Raw genomic sequence first — 26,342 nt, forward strand, 5'->3', positions numbered from 1 at the left:
TTTATCATTCCTAATGAGATGATTTCAATATTGATGAGTTAGAGATAACAAAAAAAATAGATGGGTGCCTTTAGAGGGAGAGAGAGAGATAACAAAACAAAAAAAATTATATAAAAAAAATTTATACACACATACATATTCGGGAAAGGTGAGCAATTAGTAATATCCATCCCGGTCCTATAAGGCTATATAACCTCTTCGAGGTGAGAAAAATTCATGCAGGGGGAATCTAACCCTTGGCAGGAGATAATGAGTCAACTACACAAAACAAACAAATTTTCCAACTATAGACCCAGTTTTTTGTAGTGACTGAACAAAAGAAAGAAAATATTCAATAATATGCATGCTATATATAAACGCCAGAAGAGGATAGTGTTCCCTGAAAATTAATCCAAACTTCTTTAAAATTCAGAAGAAAAATCAAGAAGCAATTACAAATAGAAAAAAAAAAAAATATATATATATATATATGTATATATATATATATATGTATATATATATATATACACACATACATGCATATATATATATCAGTGGAACATCCAGTGGTCAAATACTTCGAGAAAAATAGCGAAGTCAACAAACAAACTTGAAAGTTTTTAGACTAGGGAGTGAGAAGTAAAACTGTAAAAGTAAAGCCATGTACGTACTTCACTCGCTTCCGCTTGAAAAAAGACAGCAACAAATCTGCATAGTATCACAAGGATATATATAATAATATCACTAATGATGAAATCTGATTATTAGATTTAAAGAAAGAAATTGAAACTTATCAAGTGTATTACAGGTTCCTTTTAAAAAAAAAGTGCATTACATGTTGGTCTCAACGGCAATAAACTGAAAATTGAAAATTGAAAATAATAAAAAATAATAATAATAAAGTTACTGTTTATGCGCATTGCATTGTTCACATGCCTAAATGCACTGTTCATGTCCGGACATGGACAGTACAAGAGGCACTAAAAAAAAAAAAAGGCAAATGCAAGATGTGGGAAGCGCAAAATGCACTTCCCAAACGTTTGGCATGGATGAAATTTGTCAACTTATTTTACTATTTAACTTATTTTTGCTACTATTTATGGGTCGTACTACACTTTTTGGTACTATTCATAGGTCCCACTGTATTATTTTAGCTAATTTTTACCTTTATCTACAATATTTTCAATAAAAAGTTTTCAATTTCAGTGAAATAAACGGATCTTAAATAGACCTTACATATATTGACTTACCTGTTTTTGTAAAAATATAGGCCCAAGGTTCAAACCATATCATGTCTAGGTTTAAGGCCTATTGGATGGAGGGAGGAAGGGGGGGGGGGGGGAGAGTGGAAGGAAGTAGAGTAAAGTTGGTTGAAAATAAGCTATTTTTGAGATAAATCTACTCTACTCTACTCTACTTCCCCTTAATCATGGTTGTCAAAATCCCGATCTGGATCCTACGATCTCACGATTTTACGATCTCACCTACCCAAAACGATCTAATCTTTCAAGGATCTTACCAATTGTTCAAGATTGTACGATTCTGACGATTCCAAACGATTCTAGTTTCTTGTAATCTTCTTTAACTTGACAAAATACTCAGTTAGACCCAAATGAAAAATAACATCCCAATAGACCAAGTTTTGCTATTCTAATGTAGAGAGATAGAGTGTTAGTTGAACCAAATGAAAAATAACATCTCAATAGAGTATCACATTTTGAGATTTTTGGCCTCTTTAAATGATACTTACAAATGGATGTAATAATGTATGGTAATTATATCAAATGGATGCAAATTTTTTGTTTTTTTATGAATGTATAATTTATGTGATTATTTAACATACTAATTTTTTTTCTCAAATAATGTAGGATCTTATGATTCATGATCCGATCTTACGATTCACGATCTAACCCTATGATCCACGACACACCTACCTCCCACGATCTTACGCAGGATTCCGATTTTGACAACCTTGCCCTCAATCCAAACAAACCATTAGTGTATCAATATATTGTACTAGACTATAGTACCGTTGTACCATGTAATGTACTTATGTAACATTAGAACTATTCTATATATCTATATAAACGACTCCTATTCCTATTTACATTTTATACACACCTATTTGGAACCCTTCCTAACTACAATCATCTAAAAGCATTTTCTTTATTTATTTTTATGTGTCTACTTTGTTCATCTTCACTAAATATTCATGTTTCAATTGATACTAGTGTACCGTTTCAGGATTACTGTTATTTATATATTTTTATACATAAATATATGTTTGTATTTATTTATGTAAGTATGAATTTATGAATTTTTTATGTTTATTAACATAAAAATTTAAAATCTACATATTTTATAAGCCTACATATTAGCCTAATTACATTAACTAATATATTAGTTTAAATAACATGTTTTTAATGATTTTTTAAAAAAATTATTAATATTTTTAAATTTTTTATTATACAGGCTAAAATGCCAATACCAACTGAAACAACCAAAATATCCCTAATATAGACCGATACAACCCCTTTTTTTTTTGCGGTACGTTTAGATGGAGTATTGGTTGGCACAACTGATACTAGTATGGTATTTACTTTCCTAATCTTCACCCTCATAAGTGCACTAAGCTTTGCAATGCTTTTGGCTATGGTATTAGGCAAAAGGGTTACTGATGTTATGATGGTTTTACTAAAAAACATCTCCCATCCATCATGTAGTCTTTTGGGAACAAAAAATAAAATTGTACATCTTATCTAACTCGACAAATATATCGTTGTTTTACTCTTGTTAATCCATTTATTGACCTCTTTCCTAAGTCCTTGCCCTTGATGAAGTTGGATAACTATACAAAGTGTCTGTTTGGAATAGCTTGTTTAGCTGAAACTGAAAACTTTTTGCTGAAAGTGTAAAAAAAGGTTAAAAAATAATCTAAATAGTACAGTAGGATCCATGAATAGTATTAAAAAGTGCAATGAGACCTATGAATAGTAGCAAAAATAAGCTGAAAAATATAGTTCATCCAAAATGCACGCAAAGTGAGTGTGATCCAAATTGTACATAATTCTGTTTTCCATGTACATAATTCTGTTTTCCATGAACATAATATTGCACACTGAAATTGATTGTCATTTTGTCTATTACCCTGTTCTACAAAATACCTTGGAGCGTTGCATTTCCTCCCATAATTAGTTGATTGATATTTTTACTCTCATCGACTGGAACACTTTCTTGATCCTGTATCCAAACTCAAGTTTGTCTCTTATAACCCAACATGAGTTTGAGGAAGGTTACTAGGATATAGGAGGCCCAAGGGCCAAAAATATCATCTCAAGGTTTAGCGTGTCAGTACACTATACTAGACCTTACTACCTTTGTATTGTGTGATGTACTTATGTACTATTAAACCTATTCTATATGTCTATGTAAAGGCTTCCTACCAATAATTTACACAATACAAACGAATTTTATTCCTCTCTGTTATGAGGGTGAAATGGAATGACCTTTATAATTTATCCTTCTTTTTTTTAACAAAAAGAAAAAGGGTTAGTTAAGCTACGTCAATCCCCAAGCAGGGCGTTTAGGTTAAGACTCGAGGACTAACCCTTATGAATGTTTATGAAGGTTGACCCGCAAGCCATCCTTCATAATTTATCATTCTCTTTTTTATAGATGTTTATGCACCTATTCATGGAGATCCACAACTCTTAGAAGAGTTGTCTGTTTCTCAAGACTTGCAATACATCACCAAATAAAACAACTGTATTTTGAAATAAACCATCTTTTCAAGGGGGCAAAAGATACATAAAAATGTACTATTTTATGGTGTTATCGTCCCATGCACTTACATTATGCTCCAAATATGCCGTTGCCTATTTGACAATGAAACGTAAAACAAATTATGTGAATCAATATTTGAGGTGAGTTTCTCCTTTTTATTTATTTATTTTATATTTTGAGAATCTTTAGGTGACTTTCTACTAAATCATCAACAAGGTCAAAGCTAAACTATAATCATGAAATATGTATTTATCACAAACCCTCACATGCACTTATATATATACCTTTGATCTGGAGGAAGATCGTCCATGTCTTTGAGCACTAGGATAATAGCTTGGTTGTGGAGACACATTTGGTAACTGCGAAGATGCAATTTGTTTTTCCTCTTTTACTTTGTTGAATATGGCAGTAAATCCTTCTCCTGATGTAGGGTCTAATTCATCCCAAGCTCCGAATTTGGGTACCGAGGCTGCTCTATGATGCTGTTTACCCCCATAAAATCCAGAAAATCAGTAGTTTCATGTAGCACTTAACAGAATGACTTTCCAAATTTTTGAGGAATCCATACATTGGTCGTTCTAGCATGTTACTTAGACCATCTACTATTGTCTTGCTAACATAAAAGACACATGTTAAACTTAATGCTAAAGGCATTATCTTAATCCAATTAAGTATCATGCAAGTCCTTTTTTTCTTGCCTTATTTCACAATAGGATTAGGATCTGTGAATTGCTATATATTGAGCTCTTTACTGACTTGTCTTAGAATTTTAAAATAGAAGACTTACAGTTTCAACAGAGGGACGACTTCCACTTCTTTTTCTTGCGTGTCCAGGTATTGACAGAGAGAAGGTATTACTTCCTTCTGCCAAACTCTTCTTCTTGTGATCAGACCCCACACGTCGGTGATTAGGCTGCATGATTGAATGATCAGAGTTGCTTTTATCGCTGCCAGATTCTGATGTGATGCTCTTTTGGCTCTGAATTTTTGGTTGATTAACTGTGTTCCTCCGGTCAGCATGATGCCTTGTATGTCCCTCAATGTGGTGTTTTCCTACAGATGAATTTGACTTATTGGAATTGACATGGAGAGGATCGTGAAATGCATGGTAATCAGCATTAATTTCTGAGCCCCCTGTCATGTACATGAAGGCCTCTGGATTCTCCTCTGGATCATTTGGGTTCATCTTTACACTGGATTTCTCTTTGCGCGCATTGTCAAAGTAAGCGGTGTAAGGTATATTATCGTTGTCCCAGCTACCAAATTTTGGGACATGGGAGTTTTTCTGCAGCCAAGGCACTGTATGAGGATAGTTTTTAACAAGAACAGTCAATTGTTGTGCAAAAGTTCTTGAAAAGTCTGGATATATTGTCAACTGTTCAACACATGTACTCAGGAGGTACACCCTCACCTTCTTAATGAACAATTGTAATGTATCTGAGGGACTATCTATGAGTTTTGGACTTCCAGCTATGTTACTTAAGATTTAGAGCTTAATAATTTGTCTCACCTGTAAAAGTGGGTGGCTGCAACAACTTTCATGACAACAATTAAAAAGAGCGTTAACTAAAAAGTAACCAATCCCTTGTAAGTCTATTTTCTAGTTGCATCTAGTGATCAAATTACAAAGCAAACCGTCACAATCAATCAAAATCCATAAACAGAGTAGTGTCTTGGAAGAAACGACAACTTTCGAAGCCATAAATCCAAAAAGAGTGCACCAAAAGCATGAAGAGATACACAATCAAGAACTAACAAAGAACCAAAAACCAGGCAAAAAGCAAGTCAACGCTATCATCTGTTAACAAAAAGAAAACTAGCTACAGTTAAATCTTAAATACTAATCAAACCGCTAATGATAAGGACTTTGATAAGAACAAAATTGATATGAAGTACACTCACAGCCATTAATTAGATGCGTTATAATCTTTGTAGGTCTGACTTTTGGAACAAAATCCTTGATGAAGTTAGGATTATTAGTATTTGGACCAATATTAGAGCTTGCTTTGACCCAAGGAGCTGGCTTCTTGAGACGCTAAGTTGATTGCTTCAATGTTTCCAAAGCCAATAAAATATAAAAAAGCTAAAAATCTATCTGAGTCTCAAACACGGCAATATAGCATTTGTTTAGTTGTTCAAAAAATTAGATGCTAAATTCTCCTTTGATTGGATGAGCTAGGCATTTTGTCACGTTCTCTCTTCTTCTTGTCAGTTTCCCTACTAGAAAATTGCTTTGAAGCAAGTCCTTTAGATGAACTTTATGTATATGTGACACGTATAGACTTTTTCACTAGCTAAAACAAAAGTTGTGCATGCCGAACCAATAACTGTTTAGACTTTTGGTTCAATGGATCGGAGTATGATCTTGAAACTTTTGGGGTGTGTTTGGTAGAGTTGTTAAACAACTCATTTTCAGCTTTTAAACAACATTATACACATTTCCACACATTTTTTTATCCATATATATTTCAAAAAACTACCCAAAAAAAAAAAAAAAAAAAAACATTAGTCGAACCCCTTTACCAAACGGGCTGGATATTTCTGGTTCTCGTTGTTAGTAATCAACTACTTTTATTTTTTTGGGCTGAATAAACACATTTATTGCAAAAAAGAAGGCAACAAGCCAATGACAAAAGAAAACCAAAACTGGGGCCTGGGCCCTTGCCCATCTCTTTCCAAGGCCTGAGAAACAATAGCTGGGGGATAGAAGACGGGAACAGGCTCAAATCGATTCCAAAAAATAGTGCACAACAGTTTATGTTCTAGACTTCTGGACTTTTTTTCTCTTAAATATACTACCTTAGTTTTTAGGGGGAAAATAGTCTAGCATTTGGGTGTTTAAAAACAAAACTACTTTAGCGAACTAAAAAATTAATTTGATCTATTTAAGCATAAATTTTGTGGTGCTAAATTGTAGTGGTGGGTGGATTTATCTGAGAGACGATGAGAGCGAAGAAGAAGGGGAGAAGAAGAGAGATGAAATGAAGAGAAAAATAATAAAATATTGAAGAAATTATAAAAACACTTAAAAATGAGACTACAATAACCATATAAATATACACGTTTATAAATAATTGAAGTAAGTAGTTTTTGGTCTTAAATATATAAATTTGACATTTTTTTAAAACTATACACCCACTGCGAGTGCTCTTAGGATTGTAAGGCCTTTACATACTTCTTTATATGAGAGATTGGACAATCGTTCCCATCAAACTTGTTCAATGATGGCATTGTGAACTTTGGGGGTAACTAGGTTGAAGTACTTGAGGTAAATAAGGACAACAATTGAGAGTATGAAATTTCTTTTAAAAATTCTTCCCTCATTTGTATTTGGTCTTGGACCAAAGTAGTGACAAGGTCTTTTAGTTATTAGAATTGGTTTGGTTCATTGTGGAATTGGTCCTTTGAGAAGACAAGCTTGAGAATGTGGATAGTGTCAGGCTATAATTTGGGCTTGGTGAAGGATTTGGTGATACCTCTAGGAATGATGGGCTTTGTGGCAAGCTTCTTTCTGGGCTTGTAGAAGGATGTAGGAATAGCCAATGAGACAAGCTCGGTGGTGGACATGTAATTTTAATGTTATGGTAAATGGGTTTGTTGTGGTTCAAAGGTTGGGTTGGGTTACAGTTGGACCCTTGGTATGATCTCAGACTACTTGGAGCTTCAAAATCTGTACTAACTTCTTCATCTTGTGGATCCCCACAAACTTGATGCCAGTGTAAAAACTGTCTTCAATTTCCCTCTTCATCTCTTGACCAAGTTCTACCCTACATTGAATTGGGCCTCTTAGTCTCTTCATTTGATGTATTGGATTATATGCATTTTGTTGGGCCTTATGTATTGGCCTTCAATTCATTTTACCAGGCTTCTGGGATATCACATATTGAGCAGTAAAATAAAGCAAGTGAATGATGCATGCTAAAGCAATGATGACAATAATGGAAAGCTCTTAATATACATATCATGAATAGCCATCAATTTCAATGTAAAACTTAGCCCTCAATGTCCCTGTTGGAGTCACCACTGAGGATCCACTTTCTTTCCCCGCTTGGAAACCTTCGAGAGGAATAGGAAAGAATTGTGTTCATCATATGTGTATATGGAGTCACCAATTATTTTTTCATGGAAAAATAAGAAAACCATCATGAAGTATCTCTAAATTGAATGACTTGAACATTACATCAATGAATTATAAAGAAAAAAAAAATTACATAGCTTCGGTCATAGATACAATCTAAGAAAAAGATAATGTACAATGTTTTGGCCCTAAATACATTCTAAAAAAAGAAAAGTACATTAATTTTTTTCCTAACTACAACATAAGAAAAGCCTAAAATAATAAGCACTCCATCCGCAAACTCAAGATTTGAAATCGAAAACTAGGCTATAGAGATGGGAAGGTATTAGACACTCATTTTGCCTTATTCATAAATTAGTATTCGAGAAATTGATAGCTATGTCATGTCTACACTTTCATCCAACTTGTTATATTGCTATGCGATTCTCAAATATAAATATTATGCTCATGTGATATTTGATATAATCATAAACTTAGATCTAATGAATGATCATATTATTAGATGTATGATTATGCTAATCAACATATATCATTAGAAATCATAATTTTTTTTTTTTTTTTTGAGAAACAGCTTGATCATGGGATTTTATTCAAGCAGTTGGTAAATCAGCGTAAAATACAGTAGTAATGTCTAGTGAATCAGATTCCATCCAAACTAATAAAAGAAAAGACAAGTTTTTTCTCCTAGATAAGACATGTAATTGCATTACCTTGCCTAAAAGTATGAGAGAAAGAGAAACTTTGCAAAGAATGAGATAAAGTATCTTTAACAAGATGACCAAAAGCTGAATACAACATATCACACTTACTGAGAGAATTAATAACCACTTCTGAATTGCCCTTGAATATTGAATGGTTAACTCAGCTAACCTATTAAGGGGTAAAACATCCTCACCTAGTCGAAGTTTATTACATCAAGTCCATAACAACCAAGCCGTGACAACAAATAATTCTACTGTGTGAGGTTGGCTTCGTATTAGAGCTACAAAATCAGAGAAAGAACCATGAGCTGTTATGCCTCGATCCACCCAACTGAAGGCTTGATTTGATTCCACACTGGTTGGCTTTCTTCACATTACCACAGGGCATGGAGTGTAGTTTTTGGGCCTTTCGCACAAAGAGAGCCGATGTCATCCTGGCCTGCAGAACCTGTCGCTTCTTAAGATTACGCTGATAATTCACAAATATCATTTAGAGTCGGTTTGGATACAGCTAAAAATTGAAAATTGAAACTGAAAAACACTATAACAAAATAATTTTTAAATGTGTGAATAGTATAGTGAAACCCATTTTTAATAAAAAGTTGCTGAAAAGTGAGGTTTGTGGGTCCTGTGAACAGTGCACGGGATCCACTGATGTGGCTGACAATTATTTGACAAGTCAAATATTGTGGCTACCGTTTGTGAACAGTGTATGAACAGTAACCGTAACAGTAAAATTTGTCCCTAAAACGCGTGAAAAAAAGAAAAAAGAAAAACGCCAGACGCAGACGCTTTCAGCCGAATCCAAACATACACTTAGTATAACTTCATTTAGTAATGTTTCAGCTAAGAACACAACTACAGGATCTTGTGTAGGATCATCATGTTATATATGTGTAATCATAAAAATTTAAATTAGATTAACGTTTATACTTGTTGGAATATTTTAAAAAGATTATATGTTTTATTTAAATCATTTCCGTTCACTAAAGTTTTATTAGATATCTAATAAAACTTTAGTGGCAACTATCAAATTGTCTAGTAATTATAGAATACTTCCGGAGTACCATAAATATATAATACTCCCTTTTTCACATAATTATGGGTTTTACACTTTTACTAATTAAATTCATGGTGAGACCTACAAATCATGTGAGAGGAGGTAGTGTGGTACTCTCGGAGGGGTTTGGCTTACTTCTAATACTTTTTAACTGAAATATCTTTTTGTTTTAATGAGAAACTATCACATCACCCACTAACTAAATAAAATATGAAGATTAAAACCCACTAGCAGTTGTTATTGTGTATTTAAAACAAAATGAGACTTCCAGTTAAAAAAATATTGGAAGTAAGTTAAAAAAGTACTGGAGGTAAGCCAAATCCTCCCGAAATATTCAATAATTTTCCCAAATTGTCAACCATAAATATTACCATATCAAACGTTGTTCTCAAACGTTCTGATATGAATCCTCATATGAGAATTGTCATTTATTATTGAATTGTTTTTGACTTGATTAGTCAAAGCAATAAAGAGAGAAAAGTTATCTATATTATTTAATCCCATTAAACATGATTTTTATTATATGATTCATTGGCCTATCTATATATAGGTGATAGGTCTACTTGTCACACTAAAGCAGATGATGCGTTTTTTTTTTTTTTTTTTTTGCGCCTTTTATCTTCTCACCCTTGCATGCAACAACAATTTCCAAAAATTCTGCTTGGTCATTTCCTGTTATTTTAGAAAATATATATTTTCTATACTCTTTATTCTGGTTTCAAGAAAGTACTGTTATGAGATGATTTTAAAGTACCAATTAATGAGGGATTTTTCAGAAAATAACTACAAAACCCAAACAATATCATTAGTTAGGAAACGTTTCAAACTAATTTGGATTCTAGCAATTCGAGTTCAGAGGACTCGATTTGTGGCTTGTTAGACTGGCCAGAAATCGAGTCCATTGGACTCGGTTTCTAAGCATAGAAACCGAGTTCGTTGGACTCGATTTCTATGCAAAGAAATCGAGTCTACTGGACTCGATTTTCATTCGTGGAGACCGAGCCCAATGGACTCGATTTAGCAACGCAGTGATGAGAATTTCCAGCAACCCAGAGAGTTCAAAAACGAAGAAGAAAGAAGCAACAAATGAACCCAGGCGCCGATTCTGACCAAACCCAGCCGGCAAAAGCTTCAGGCGATGCAAAACGCCTCATCGGACGTGTCTCGCAGTCGCAACGATGCAAAAACGATGAAACCCAGGCGTCGCCTGAAGCTTTCGTCGGCTGGGTTTGGTCAGATCGACGCTTGGGTTTCATCGTTTTTGCATCGTCGCAGCGGCGAGACACGTCCGATGAGGTGTTTTGCATCGCCTGAAGCTTTCGTCGGCTGGGTTTGGTCAGATCGACGCTGGGTTCATCATTTGTTGCTTCTTTCTTCTTCGTTTTTGAACTCTCTGGGTTGCTGGAAATTCTCATCACTGCGTTGCTAAATCGAGTCCATTGGGCTCGGTTTCCACGAATGAAAATCGAGTCCAGTAGACTCGATTTCTTTGCTTAGAAATCGAGTCCAACGAACTCGGTTTCTATGCTTAGAAACCGAGTCCAATGGACTCGATTTCTGGCCAGTCTAACAAGCCACAAATCGAGTCCTCTGAACTCGAATTGCTAGAATCCAAATTAGTTTGAAACGTTTCCTAACTAATGATATTGTTTGGGTTTTGTAGTTATTTTTTTTAAAATCCCAATTAATGATGTAATATCTCTCAACTTGTTTTCTAATTTATGGTAAGAGCATCTCCAGCAGACTCGGCAAAGCCAAATTTTGGAGAGCAACAGACACCATTCACGCAAAACAAGCACTCCAACAGACTCGGTAACTCCAAATTTTTTTTTAGAGTTGCTACAGTAGCTCTCTAGGTATGGATAGCACTGTAGTAATTACTGTTCATCATCTAAAGAATATTTCCCCCTTAAAATAATACCTGGTTGAATAAAAAAATAATTCTTTCTCTCTCATTCCTTTTCTCTTTCGTTCTTCACTCTCTTGTGCTTCTCTATCTCAACAGTAACATACCACAATCAAAACAAAAACACAAAACCCAATCGAAAGATTTGAAACACAAAAACAATATTTCTCATAAGCCTAATGAAATCTGAGCAATAAAATAAAACTAATCAAACCAAAAAAAAATGTAGAACGCCGATCTGTGTAGAACACCAATCTCCACTTCTCTGCCAGTGATCTATGTGTGTATGAGAGAGAATTTGTTTGAGTGAGATAGAGGGAGAGAAATTTGTGTGTTTGTGTAAGAGAGAGAAAGAAAGAAAAAGAAACAGAGAGGGAGAAGTGGAGATATTCTGGAGGCTACCATCCGGAATGAACTAGAAAAAGAAGAGTAGGTGGAGATGGTGGGATACGTGTGTGGTGGAGGAAAAACCAAGAGAAAAAAAAAATAAATAAAAGAGAACGTGTGGATGAAAGGAAGGAAAAGAATAAGAAATAACCATTTAGAAATTTTATTGTAATATTTTCACAATATTTTCACAATAAACTTTAAGTAATTAGCTAATATTGGTGAGTAAAAATATAATTTCAGTGGTGGGTTCAAATTAGAACTAGTAACAACTTTTCACATAAGATTTTGATGTGATTCTTGTGAAAGTATTGCGAAAAATGTTGTGAATATAACACTTTTCATTGAAAAATATAATTGTTGGTAATGAATATAGAAAGAATAAATGATGATAAAAAAAGAATAAAGAATGAATGAAGATATAATATTTAAATGAGATAGAGAATGTGATAGAGAGTCTGTTGGAAAGTGTATTTGAAAAAGTAAGTAGGTAAAAGGTAAATGTCACTGTTCATTCTCCAAACAGACAAAAATTAGGCAAAAATTTAGAGAGATTGCTGGAGATGCTCTAAATACAATTTTAGTGAAATATGATTATATAAATAATGCTTTTATGTACTTAGGAACAGCAACCTACATGCACGAGCTCTTTCAAGTGATATGATGGCAGATTTCCTCTACCGATGTGACTTTGCTTGCTATGCTTACCTCCTTTAATTAATCTATAAAACTTTCACTTGAATTTTTGAGGGAGTTGTGCACGCCAACATGGGTTGTATATTTTAGAATGATTTGATAACAATTGTGTAGTGTAGTGTTAGTTGAATGTGTAGAGTTAGATGACATGAAGACGGTATTGTTGCATGAAGTAACTTAATGTCTCTCTCAAGATTTTCTCAGCAACAATTCTCTAATCTGATACATGGAATTGGAATCCCCCAATTTGACGAGGGAGTTGTATTTATAAAGGTGAACGGATAAGGGAGTTTCAATTTCCTTCCCTTCAATTCTTCTAGATGCTTTTGAACTCATGTTTACCTTTGTACATGTTTGAATTGAAATTCGAGCTAATAAGAGGCACCACAATTCAAATTTGGAAAAATATGGAAACCCAGTGTTAATTGAGTTTTTTTGACATTTTGGCTCTTAAATTTGATTTTTACATGATTTTTGCTTTTTATTTATTTTTTATTTTTTATATATTTGTTTTAGGATAATTACAAATTTAAAAGTCCTTTTTCAGCCACTAAAATATTAGGGTGTTCTCCAAGTAATATTTAATTTTCAATGCTTCCTCTTTATTTTACAAGGAAATTAATTCAAAAATCATAATTATCTTGAAAACTTTATCTGATAACTTTAATTACATTCTTGTCTTAATTTTTTTTTTTTTGTTTTTTTTTGAGAAAGGTCTTAAAATTTAAACCAATGTCATTTTCACAAATAATTAATTTTCAATTACGTTCTTGTCTTAAAATTTAAACCAATGTCATTTTCACATGTAATTAATTTTTATTAAGAATAATGCTATAGACATAAACTATTTAACAACATTTTTACAAACTATTGATTGACAAATAATTACTAGTTCTAATCTGGGTCCACTATTAACATTACATTTTAATTTACTAATATAATTATTAGAAAATGCTAAAGCCACATTTTCAATTTATAAAAATGTTGTAAAATAGTTTGTGTCTGTAGCGTTACTCTTTTATTAATCCAAATTAAGGAATTAAAATTAATTAATCATAAACACATAATTCAATCCTTAATTAGTATGACTGTTGAAACTCAATGTTGCTTCATCTTTTGATTGAGTTGTCCGATTGCATATCGTTATGAACTCAAATGTATCTTAGAATAAAATTTGTGTTCATGGAATGGACCTAATGATGTCTTTACTACTAAGTGAAATGAATTTATGATTTTGACCTTGTATGAGTGGACGATTGCAAAATTGGATATGTACAAACATATCATTTTTTAATACATATATTGTGTATACAACTTCAAAAATCTTGGTTACACATGTAGAAAGAAAGAACTATGTGTTTTGAATACAATATTTAAATAAAAACTTCACAAACATAAACATAAATTCAAGCTTAAACCTTTATTTTATTTTGTTAATGTTTTATCCTTAAAAAAAAGTTAGTTTCTCTTCAAATATAAGATGAGAATATAAAATATCTGAATTTATTAGGTTGTTTACACTCAATTTATGTTTTCTTTTAATGTATAGATTAATTCAATAATTTTCAAGGGACAACAAACCTCCAAAGTTTTAAAATTTAAAAAAAAAAATTAGTTCATAAAAATATTTAAACCTATTTTATTTTGTTGTAATTCTTATTTGAGGATTTGTTGATTGTGATTTTGAGCAGGCCACAAGAACCAAACAGCTCCCTCAATTCACCTAACATATGACTTCTTTAAGTATTTTTGCAATTCTTTGAAAACCTACCCTTTTTTTAATATTTTAATTGATTTTGATTTATATATAATATATAATGATAAAAATAACTGAAGATCTCACATAAAAAATAATAATAAACACTAAAGTGCTGAACCAATTTCTCGTCCAAAAAAAGAAAAATTGTTTAATCAATTATTCCAAGCTTTGATCAATTCACACAAAGTATCATGATGGTAATGTTTCAAGCAAAAGACATCACATTCTTCCCTGTTTTCAAAGACAAAAGTAAATAATTGGTTGTTATTACATGCAAATACTCCTTCAAATATGTCTTTTAAATTCAAAACCTCCTCCATTTTTTTTTCCAGTTGTAAAAACACTCAAAATGTGTATTTCAGCTTTATCGAAACTAATTCTTAAAATACTAAAGAATATTAAAGTAAAAAATTTAAACAAAAATATCAAAATCCAAAATAAATTAACTAACAAATCTAAAATACCTATATTTTTAAAATTGTGGGTTGGGTTAACGTTGGAACTTGGATTATGTGAGTTGAAAATAATGCCAACTTGAACCCAACCCAAACTTTATAAAAAAAGTTATAACTAATCAATCCAAGATGTCAAGTTGGATTGGGTACTTGGGTCAGATTCTTTAAGTTGTTGGGTTGAATACACACGCTTGACTAGTTAACTTTATAACACGTCTACAACTGTATGAGTATATACAATTAACTCTTTAGTAACACATATATAAGATTTAAACTTCAAATCTATCCTAATTATCCCTTAAGCTAGAGCTCAAGTGGCTACTGAATCAAATTAGTCATAAAAGCAATTGCTCATTTAACATAATGCACCTAGAAATGGTGTTGCCTCAGACATAGGATGATCGAGGTAATGGACCCTGTTCATTCATGTGACTCTTATGCTGAGATATTTTGGTTTTGCCTTAGACATAATGCTGAGATACATTCATGTGAATCTTATATTTGTAGAAGATATAGTGCTGCAGATCGACCTAACATATATGTCAGATTTTATTAATTTTTGAATCTCTTCTATTTTTTTTGGGTTGTAAAAACACTCAAAATATGTATTTTGTTAATTGTTAAACTATCTTTATTAAATAATCTACTAGTAAATGTCTTTTAGATTTAATTAAAAATTAAATTCAAATAAAAGCTATATTAAAACAATAATTTTTTAACTTAAGATAAAAAAAAAAAAAAACCTTTATTTATACTGCAAATTCTAAAACACGATTAACATAAATACTAGTAAAAGGATGTGCATGCTAGGATAAAGTTGAATTATCTCTATGAATTGAATTATTTCACCCAAAAACTTTGAATGTAAGGCATAAATGAAAGGCGTAAATGCACTTTTAGTCCCTATATTTTAATTTTACCACTTTTAGTCCCTAAATCAATTAACACGTTCTATTTTGGTCCTTTTTGTTAGCCCACTAATAGAAATTGCTTAGGTGGTAAACTGAGTGCATTGCTGGCACATTAAATGCTGATATGGCCAATTAAAAAATAATAAAAAATTTTAATTAGCATTTAAAAAAATGCCATGTCAGCTTCTAAATATAAAAAAAAAAATTATTAATCAATTTTAACAAAATTAAAAAAAAAATTAAAAACAATAAAATACATCAATTCTGATCTAATTCATTTTGAACAAAAACACACTCACAAATTTAAACATCAACACAAGAACATAAAGCACAAGCCCAGAACCAAACACAAAAAACACAAACTCAAATTTAAACATTAACACAAGATCACAAACACAAAGAACACAATAACAAACATAAACCAATTAAAAAGAGTAATTAAAATGAAATGCGTTTATTGATTTAGGGACTAAAAGTGGTAAAATTAAAATGTAGGGACTAAAATAGAAAAAAGTCAAAATGTAGGGACTAAAAGTGCATTTACGCCTCCTAAAAACTCACAGTAGGAAAAACTAAACCAACCTAGAAATCCATTAACCCACAAATCCATTAAACCCAATAAATTTGAACCCACCAACTATAAGGAAATTTAAACAAACCCAGAAAATTTGAATCCATCGATCCACCACTCTCCATTACTTCGATCTCAGCTGATCTAGACAATCAGGTTGCTCTGCTGTTCAGCTGATCTCATGATTTTGTTTTTCTTGTTTCTTTGTTTTTGCTTCCCGGTCTAGGGTTTTGGGTGGTAGCTAACAACGGTGGTGGTGTTGGAGGTGGTAGTTTGGTGAGGCTATGATTTGATGGTTCAGTGAGTTGGCTGTGGTGTTGGATTTGCTAGATTGCTGGTTTTTTTTTTTTTTCTTGCAAATCTGGGTTTCTTTTAGAGAACCCAACAAAAGAGAGAGGGTTAGAGTTTTAAAGAGAGAAAGCCTAGGGTAAAGATAGAATCCAGCAAACTAGTGGGTACCTTTTATCCTTAATTTTTGTATTTAATTAATTTTATTTTGTGATTGTTCTATGAAGAATTAAGTAGTCAATTTTTGGATTTAGTAGTGGAAGGCTAGCAAATCTAAAGGTGTATGTTCACATGGATTTGTGGCTTTGACTGTAGGTGTATTGGTTTTCTTGTCATTGTAAAAGTATGTTTGGCAATTGCAGTAGGCATTGGGTAAGAACATTAAATGCATCATTCCATATACAATTTTGAGTTTTGATTTTAGCTCATTCAACCTAGAAAATGAGCAGCCCATTTTTATTGGAGATTATTAACTCAAATTTGTAAAATTACTTTATGGTTTGAAAAATTGCTTTGTCTACCCTCTTTCGTAAAACTTTGTGCTAATTATGTATATGAAAAATGATGAACTTGACTTACTTTTTGATATTTTTCTTTTATGTTTTATGTGAAGAAGAAGAAGAATGAGAAAAAAGAGGAGAGAGACATAAAATATAATGAAAAAGACACATTTACCCATATTTTTAATGGTAAAAAGGGAGAGGTAGGTTACGGATGTTTAGCGGAGAGCACCTTAGGTGGGTTAAGTGACATTTTTTAAATTACATGTGGTTTAGTTAAAACCGGCAAAACCACAGGTGGGTTAATTGCAATTATGCCTAAATAAATTTATAGAAATTGAGGGCATGTTTGGTAGATTGTAATAATGATTACATAAGAATAGAAATAGCTATTACAAGGAATGCAAGATGTTGTAATATAATAATTATTCCTATTCAGTTGTTTGGTAACCCTATAGTAATAATAGAACCCTGAATATGTATTCCACATGTTTGGTACAACATCTTAAAACGATGTAATGAAAGCTTTTTAAATCAAATTGCCTAAAATGCCCTTATTATAATAAATATCAAACCAAAACATCACAACCAAAACCAACTTCCTTTTCTTTATCCTATTCCTTGTGGCTAAACTCAAACGGGCCATAACTGCAAACAATAGCATTGAACAAATTCACAATACTATTAATAAAATTTGTACACAATTTAAATAATTGAACAAGATGATAATTAAAATAATATAGTAAATATGAATAACCACAATACCAAGTGCATGGGTAACCCACCACCAAATTCCTTGAGACTAATGTTCACACTTCAATAGATAAATTTTGTGCAAACCCACACTTCAATAGATAACTTTCACACTTGATAGATAACTTTGACACAAACCCACACTTCAATAGATAACTTTCAATTCTCTGTCTCTTAATATTAATTAATTAATTTTGAAATTCTAAATTTTGATTATTTAAAGTCATCCCCACAGATTACATATAGTATATATCAGACACGTTAATATATATATATATATACACACTCCTAAATATAATGCCAAAATGCATAGTTGAAATAAAAATCTTTTGTTAATATATATATTATTAATACTCTTTAGATTGGCTATAGGGTTCACGGTCATTGTTTCTAATCTCGGTTTCATAGAACCTCACAGCTATACAAATATCAATTATGGAAAATTTGATATAATGTCCAAAAAAAAAAAAAAATTTTGATACGGATAACAGAAATAGAGGGTAGTACTTGTAGAAATTGCAGATCTATGGGTAGAAAAAAAATCCTGAGAAGAGAGAGCAGCAACTGAGGGTGAGTAAAAGGAAATACCCATACAAATAGATGAGAAAAGAAGAGAAAGAGGGTGCAATAACTGTGGAAATCGCAGACCTAAGGGAAGAAGGAAAAAAAAAAATTCCTTGAGAAGAGGGAGTAGCAACTTAGGGTGAAAGAAAGACAATACCCATATAAATAGATCTCTAGTAACGGGGAAAATAAAATTTTAGAGAGAAGGGAGATGGAAGATTTAGGAAGGAGATGAAATTTTGGAGAAGATGCAGGTATTGAGGGATTTTGGAGATTTTGTTAATAGTTGGAGAAAATACGGGTAGTGGGGGATTTTGGGATTTTTGTTAACAGAGCAAGGAGAAAGAAATTTTTGGAGAAGACGCAGGTAGAGGGGGATTTTGGGAATTTTGCTTAAGTAGAGCGTATTATATTTAGTAAGGGAATAGAGATTTAGTACTTTTAATAAAGAATGTCTAGTCCTCATTTTAAGGAATAGAGATTCGTATGGAATGATTATTACAAGTAATAAAAACATAACCAAACAACTGTAAAATTGAACAATAAGAATAGATATTATATTACAGTTTCTATTACAGTCTACCAAACGTAACTTAAAGGTTTACTCTAATATATTCTAATTTCCTTCATTTTTTACACAGTACTCGACTTAATAGGAAGTTGAGTTCCACCAAAGCCAAAACCACCGTAAACTGGCCGTTTCACCCAAACCATATGCAACGACACCGTTTCACCAAAACTCAAAACGTTTTCCCAAATCACAATACTCAGAGACCTGCTGATGCTCACCGTTGACGGCTCCAGCTCGACCAGAGCAGGTCCAAGGCGAAGGCGACGGCGCCGGCGAGTTTCTTTTCTCTTTCTGAAAAATGAAATGTCTACTTCACGAGAGTTGTGTGTAAAACTGGAAGTAGATTCCGAATTGATCGTTATAGAAAACTCTCCCATCCCATGTCTTCAACAAGAGGATCGGTGTTATCTGAAGGAGGAAAAAGGCATCGCAAGCAGCCAGAATGTTCAAGCCAAAAAATCCTTTTTTTCATTAGCGTCATTCAGGCATATAATTTAAAACGCTCTTATCTGGTGAGCCTTTATTTTGTATATATGACTTAAAATGACAAGAAGGCTTTCCCTATTTGAAAAAAAAAAAAAAAAAAAACTATCAAATAATTTTTTACTCAAAAAAGAGAAGAAGTAGTAATTAACCGTGTAAATAGTAAATTACACCCTTAAAATTTAGAGTGGTTAGATTTTTTACATCATTAAGTTTTAGAATTTAAATTTTACCTTTTGAAGTTTGAGGTGTTTAGATTTTACACACTGACGTTTCAGAATTTAGATTTTACTCCTTAAAGTTTAGGGTTGTTTAGATTTTACACCCCAAATTTTAAAATTTTAGAGTGTAAAATCTAAACACTCCAAAACTTTAAGGAGAAAAATTCAAACACTCTTAAAATATAGGGAATAAAATCTAAATTCTGAAATATTAAGGTATAAAATTTAAACATCATCAAACTTTAAGGAGTAAAATTCAAATCTTAATACTAATATAAGGAATAAAATTTAATCACCCTTAATTATCCCAATTAGAATCGATTCCTTTTGCGTGATGTACAATCAACCTTCAACAAATAATCTGATCTTCCTTCAAAGAAAAAAACAAGTAATGGATTGGTCCCACACAAGACAAAAATGAAATAAACAAATAGGAAAAAATTCTTCTACCACATCAAAAAGTACAATATTGGTCACAACTCACTTATATAATGAGTTGTAATTGATGAAAATATGTTATTATATGGACCTATCATCACTCTTTTATTTATCACAATTTATCACATGAGTGGATTATGATCGTGCCTTTTGGTGTGACACAAAAATTATTCATAAATAAGTAGGGGAGCAGTTAAAGGCCTCCTTCCAAACAGGGAAATAAATAAAAAACAAATCGAATCGTCATCATAAAGTTTCAGTAGGTCCCACTCCCCCCTCCCCCCAAGAAGTTGAAGTAAATTCCTTTCTTCACAGACCCCAAAGGAAGGCTATCTCAGCCATGGCAAACTTGAGTTTCCCTTCACCATATTTACTTGTCCTAACTCTTCTCCTCCTCTTTTTTCTAATCTACATCTCTCCCTTAAACCACAACCGCCTCACTCTCCGCCCATCACCACCTACCAACCATGAAATTCCAACACAATTCCCACCTGCACCCCCTCCCTCTCCGGTTGATGCTAATTCACCAACTTCCACCGCTGCAGCTAACAGCGTTTCCAACCATGTCAAGGTGCACAATTCTTTGTTTTGTTGCAAAGCTTTATGATTTGGTTTTTTGTTCTATAATTATATGTATCAATGGTTTTTTTTTATTATTAGAAAAAGGTTATTAGTACAACAAAATCTCAAAATATTTTCACGCTTCAAATAGTTCTGTTGTGGTTGTAAAAGAACTTTGTTAAAATATATATATATATATATATTATAGTATATATATTTGATTTGTTTTGGGCACTTTTGTGGGAGTAGAGGAAGAATAAAACGGAGAGGATTGAAGAAGAGTTGGCTAGAGCGCGAGCGGCTATTCATAAAGCTATTCGTACAAAAAACTATACTTCTGACACAGAGGAAATGTACATTCCCAAAGGAAGCATTTACAGAAATGCATATGCTTTTCATCAGTTAAGTTTTTAGTCTTTTTATATCTTTAATATTTGATTATTTATTCGTTTATTTTGATCAGAAATCCCATCAAACTTTATGAAGCATTGAAACTATGGCGTTACTCTCATAAAGCTGTTTATCTGCTAGTGACTTTGTGCTTTAGCCTGTTTGGTCAGTGGTGGTGGAAGTCAAAATAGCTTCTTCTTTTTTTTTAATGGAAATTCAAATTACTACACTATTTAGTTTAGGATTTTGGCAATAGCTTATAAATCTAATGACATTTCCAGTGTCAGTCAGTGATCAGCAATTAAACCGCAGAAAGAAAAATCCCAACCTAGCTGAGGATTAGGACAGCAGGAAGTTTTTTAACATTGTCCAAATTACATTTTTTGGGCTGTTTGGGATTGTTAATTAGATCAGAAAAATTAGGATCAGAGGCAATTCCATTTTGCCAAATCTTCTGAAACTCGTTTCAGAAGTCCACATTCCTGCTAGCAAACATGCCCAATCCTTTTTTGTGTGTGTGTGTGTCTGTGTTGGTTCTGTGATTGAAATTGAAGTTGAGGTTGAGGTTGGGGTTGAGTCCAATTCTGTTTTAGTTTTTTCCAATCTTTAGCGAGTAATGTTAGAAACATATCATTATCACTTTTACTTGGACTTATTATTGATACCAATTTGTATATACAGAAAAATTATGAACAAATTGGATTGAATGTAATTTGAGTTTGAGTGAGAATACAATTTTCTGTTCTAACACTTACCTCTGTTTATTATGAAATTGGGAATAAAATTGTCTGCCATGACTTCTCTCATCTTGCAAAAAGTGGCTGTTGTGTACATTGGATACGAGCCATACAACATCACTTTCTTTTCTTTTTTGTGGAACAATTATGCACAAATTACCAAATACAAAAAATATTGTAAATGAATATAATTTTAGTAGTTAATTATGGAAGAAAATGTTTATAATGGGGCCGGAGTAATATTTGATCATCTCTCAACTTTTTAAATTCTTTGTACAATATGCAATATCTGCACATAAAACAATGAATGTCTCAATCCCAAGACATTTTTTCTTTAATTATTATACTTGATAGTGTTTTGGGTAATTAACTAGTAATAGGTATACGTTTATTGCACGGTGACGTTGGGATTTAAAAATATTAACATGTCACATACAATAATTTTTTTGGATTGGGATTGGGCAGGAGCCATATAGAGATGGTGAAGAGCTTCAAGGTATGGGCGTACAGGGAAGGAGAGCGACCCTTGGTACACAGTGGGCCAATGAGTTATATTTATTCCATTGAGGGCCAATTCATCGATGAGATGGAAAGTGAAAAGAGCCACTTCATGGCTCGCCATCCTAATGAAGCACATGCATTTTTCCTACCAATAAGTATTACCAAAGTTGTTGACTTCTTTTATAGGGCTGACCCCTTTCACTTTCCAATGCTGCCAATCTTCACAGATTATGTCAATGTAGTAGCAAAGAAATACCCCTACTGGAATAGAAGCCATGGAGCAGACCATTTCATGGTCTCTTGTCATGATTGGGTAATGCTTTTTTTCAATTGCTTAAAAAGTTGAGTATTCATATATGATCTTAACCCTTTCTCTTGCACACGAGAAAGCTCATTGTGTATGGGACATATGTAACACTCTCTCACATGAGAGTGTATTCCACAAATGTGTGACTCATTCCTATGTGAGAGGGTAGTTACATATACCGGATACATCATATACTATCTCCATTGCATATGCATGTGCACCACACACACACACATATACATCCAATTTGACACGACTTTGTCTTCTCTCTTTAGACCATCTCTCTTGAATTAGTTGTGTAAAACCCTATATTAAGATGTTAGTACCTAGGCATCATACTGAAAAACCCTATATTAAACTATCTTCTATGGGATTATTCAGGCACCAGAAGTCATAAAAGAGAAGCAAGAGTACTTTAAGCACTTCATAAGAGTGTTATGCAATGCCAACACATCTGAAGGATTCATCCCCACAAGAGATGTCTCATTGCCAGAATTTAACTTAAAAGGTTACCCTGAGTATAGCCTTGGTCCTCAACGCATTGGCCTACCTCCAAGTAAGCGCACGATCCTTGCCTTCTTCTCTGGTGCTGCACATGGAGACATTAGAAAACGTTTGTTTGAGTATTGGAAAGATAAAGATAGTGAAGTTCAAGTATATGAGGGAATTCCCAAAGGGAAAAACTATCACAAAATTATGTCAGAAGCCAAATTTTGCTTGTGCCCAAGTGGGTCAGAAGTAGCAAGTCCTAGAGTGGTGGAAGCAATGTATCAAAATTGTGTCCCCGTGATTATTTCTGATTACTACACATTACCTTTTAGTGAAGTTCTTGATTGGAGCAAATTTGCAGTATTTATTCCTCCAAAACAAATACCAGAAATTAAGACGATTCTGAGAGGAATTTCACAAAAAAGGTACTTGACATTGCATAAGAGAGTGACACAAGTTGCAAGACATTTTGTGTTGAACCGACCAGCAAAACCCTTTGATGTATATCATATGGTGCTCCATTCAGTGTGGCTTAGAAGGCTTAACATTCAGCTACCGTTGAATATTTTTTGATTAGTAATGTATACAAATTTTAATGATTGATACCTTACATAAATTTCTTTTTTTTTTTGAGAGTACATCATTGTAATTGAACGTAAATGTATTTGGTATTTAGGTGCACCGCTTCTATTGGTGCTGGCAGAGATATGTATTCTTTCTCTTTGGTAAATTTATTAGGCTCGGATGTGCTGTTTTTCTTTGTGCCCAAAAATAAAAGTAGAAAACAGATACAAGCATCAATTGAACTGCTACAGTTTTGTTATGCAATCTCTTTAATGGAATTTTTGTCAAATAATTTTTTTTTTTTTTTTTTTTTTAATTTGAATTGTATTTGATGTAATTCTAAGTAATGTTACACTACCTAATTACTTTTTAACAGATTAATACTTCAAAAATACACCGATCACACCGTTGGATTATATGTTTGTTATGCTCTTAACAAACACACACCGAGTTTCTTGTCAATCAAATGTCATTTATTATTCGATTTAGAAGCCCATCTTTTATACACAATTATAAATACAAAAACTTTAACTTTAAACATTTGATCAATAACATGGTTATTAATCTCAAATCGGCTTGAAATTCACAAGCATAGAGACTCTAAGAAGAAAATCTAATCCCACGGTGGATTTTTCAAATTTTGTATCAAATAAAAAAATATTGAATAATGTAACATTGCTTAGAGTTACACCTAGTGTAAAACAATCAATGTATTAAACTAAAACCAAAACCAAAACACAAGAATGTGTGAAACAATCGATACAATTTTTGGTGTCAAGAGGTATTTTTGTTAAAATGAGTAGGCGTGATTGACAGTGCATAAATTGTGGTTTCGTATTTCCATAATATGCTAGAAACACAATAAATTTCACAAAAATTTTCATCATTGGTTTTCATGTTTCCTTAATAATGCTACAAACACAATAAATTTTACAACATTTTTTTACAACATATTACTATAGCAGATTGTGATTGATGCTATATCACTAAAGTTACTTCTTACATTACTTTTATTATACGCTAATTATAATAGATCATCTCAAAAATTATAAAAGAAAAATGAGAAATGTTATGGAAGATCATTTTCATAACAATTTCACAACAAATCTTAGGTGGGAAGTTGTTACCTATTATTATTGATGAGTAAGAAAATAATTTCAGTGGTGGATTCAGATTAAAAGCCTATAACAACTTGCCACCTAAAAATTGTTGTGAAAATGTTACAAACGTAATACTTCTCAATAAAAATAAGGTGAAATTTATTACATGATTAGAACTTTCTATTACTTTTAAATATCAACGTGTTGAAACTATTTTTTTCCCTAGTTATGACATTATAAAAGCCGACAGGAAGTAATTAGGATGATACCATGTATATACGTATCCAATGTCACCCGAGGTCAGTAAACAATGAGATATATTCTATGATTATATATTATAAAATAGTAAGTTGTCCGCATGATGCACAGATAATTTTGTGGTATTTTATATAAGACGGTTTTGGAGAATGTTGTACATATATTATAATGAAAAAGTAAACTAAATTAGAGTAAATAAACATATATATTTTGATATATTAAAAATCAGTTTAGTAACTTCACTGCACATTTATAGCCTTTTCAAAGTAAGATTAAATTAAAAAAAAATTCATGAAACCAAAAAGCAAATGCAAAAGAGTAACATGACCATGAAAATCAACTAATTTGTGTGTTGGGTTCACAGATTGCATACCATGAAATGAAAATATGTCCAACTCTCTCACCACCTTCCACTTATCGATAATGCAATATTAAGACATCGTGTGAGCAAGTGTGTATGCATGTGTTTTATAGATGATTTAAAACCATGGTAAAAAAAAAAAAAAAAAAAAAAAATTACTCATACGTAGAGGTTTCGGTGACTTGATGGTGGTGGGAGGCCAGTATGACAAAGGTGGCGACCCCTAAGATTCCTCTTTCTCTCTCTTATATATGTTTTGTCAATCTCAAGTCTTTTATTTTGGTAATAGTGAAATGGTGCTTTTCATTTAACAGTCCACAACATTTTCATGTCTCTTTATCTCTCCTTAGGGTCTTATTTGGTTAATTATTACTATTAGTCCTCAATTATATTTTTTTTTCCTTTTATTTTTAATACTAAAACAGTGGGTATGGTAAAAGACATGAAGAAGATAGAACTGTGTGGTGTAAGTTTAAACAATTGATAAGAGATTAATGAGATAACAGTAAAATTAAGTTAAAGTGAACTTTTGGGTAATAGTAAAAAATGCTAAATGAAAAATTAGAACGCCACACACACATATATATTGACTGATTTGCAATACATGCCAATTATCTTTGAGTGCTTCCAAGTAAACCTATGCCTCTACAACTTGTGAGGCTACTAGAGGAATCTAAGGGGTTGCCACTCTATACCCAAACACCTTTCCCGCCACTACCTCCATCCTTCTCCAGCACTATCAATGTTTCCGGTCACAGCAAGCCACCATCACCTGGTCTGCACCACCACTTCATTGTTCTTTAAATCCAAACCAATCCCACCTCCACCAACCACCATCACACTACATGAACTACCAATATAACCCACATAGCATTTTCTTCAGCCATAAACAATACTTGAACAAAGGCCTTAAGTAACTTTATTGTCTAACTAAAGGAAAACTGGGCTCAAGGGAAAAAGTAACTGAAAA

At 32.5% G+C, this 26,342-nt stretch overlaps 2 protein-coding genes across 2 annotated transcripts; one reads left to right on the plus strand and one right to left on the minus strand.

Annotated features, from left to right (window-relative positions):
- Window positions 1-539: 539 nt before the first annotated feature.
- Window positions 540-7,329, minus strand: LOC115991035 (RPM1-interacting protein 4-like). Its single transcript, XM_031114790.1, has 4 exons — window positions 7,239-7,329; window positions 4,550-5,232; window positions 4,047-4,244; window positions 540-687 (listed from the first exon to the last, which is right to left on the minus strand). The coding sequence occupies exons 1-4, from the start codon at window positions 7,327-7,329 to the stop codon at window positions 652-654; spliced, it is 1,008 nt and encodes a 335-aa protein (XP_030970650.1). The 3' UTR covers window positions 540-651.
- A 13,115-nt stretch (window positions 7,330-20,444) lies between these two features.
- On the plus strand, window positions 20,445-23,689 carry LOC115992320 (probable glycosyltransferase At5g20260). The gene is made up of 4 exons (XM_031116474.1): window positions 20,445-20,675; window positions 20,915-21,066; window positions 22,258-22,606; window positions 22,982-23,689. The coding sequence occupies exons 1-4, from the start codon at window positions 20,445-20,447 to the stop codon at window positions 23,660-23,662; spliced, it is 1,413 nt and encodes a 470-aa protein (XP_030972334.1). The 3' UTR covers window positions 23,663-23,689.
- Window positions 23,690-26,342: the final 2,653 nt, after the last annotated feature.

This window comes from Quercus lobata, chromosome 5 (genome assembly GCF_001633185.2).
Source record: "Quercus lobata isolate SW786 chromosome 5, ValleyOak3.0 Primary Assembly, whole genome shotgun sequence".
NCBI classification, from domain to species: domain Eukaryota; kingdom Viridiplantae; phylum Streptophyta; class Magnoliopsida; order Fagales; family Fagaceae; genus Quercus; species Quercus lobata.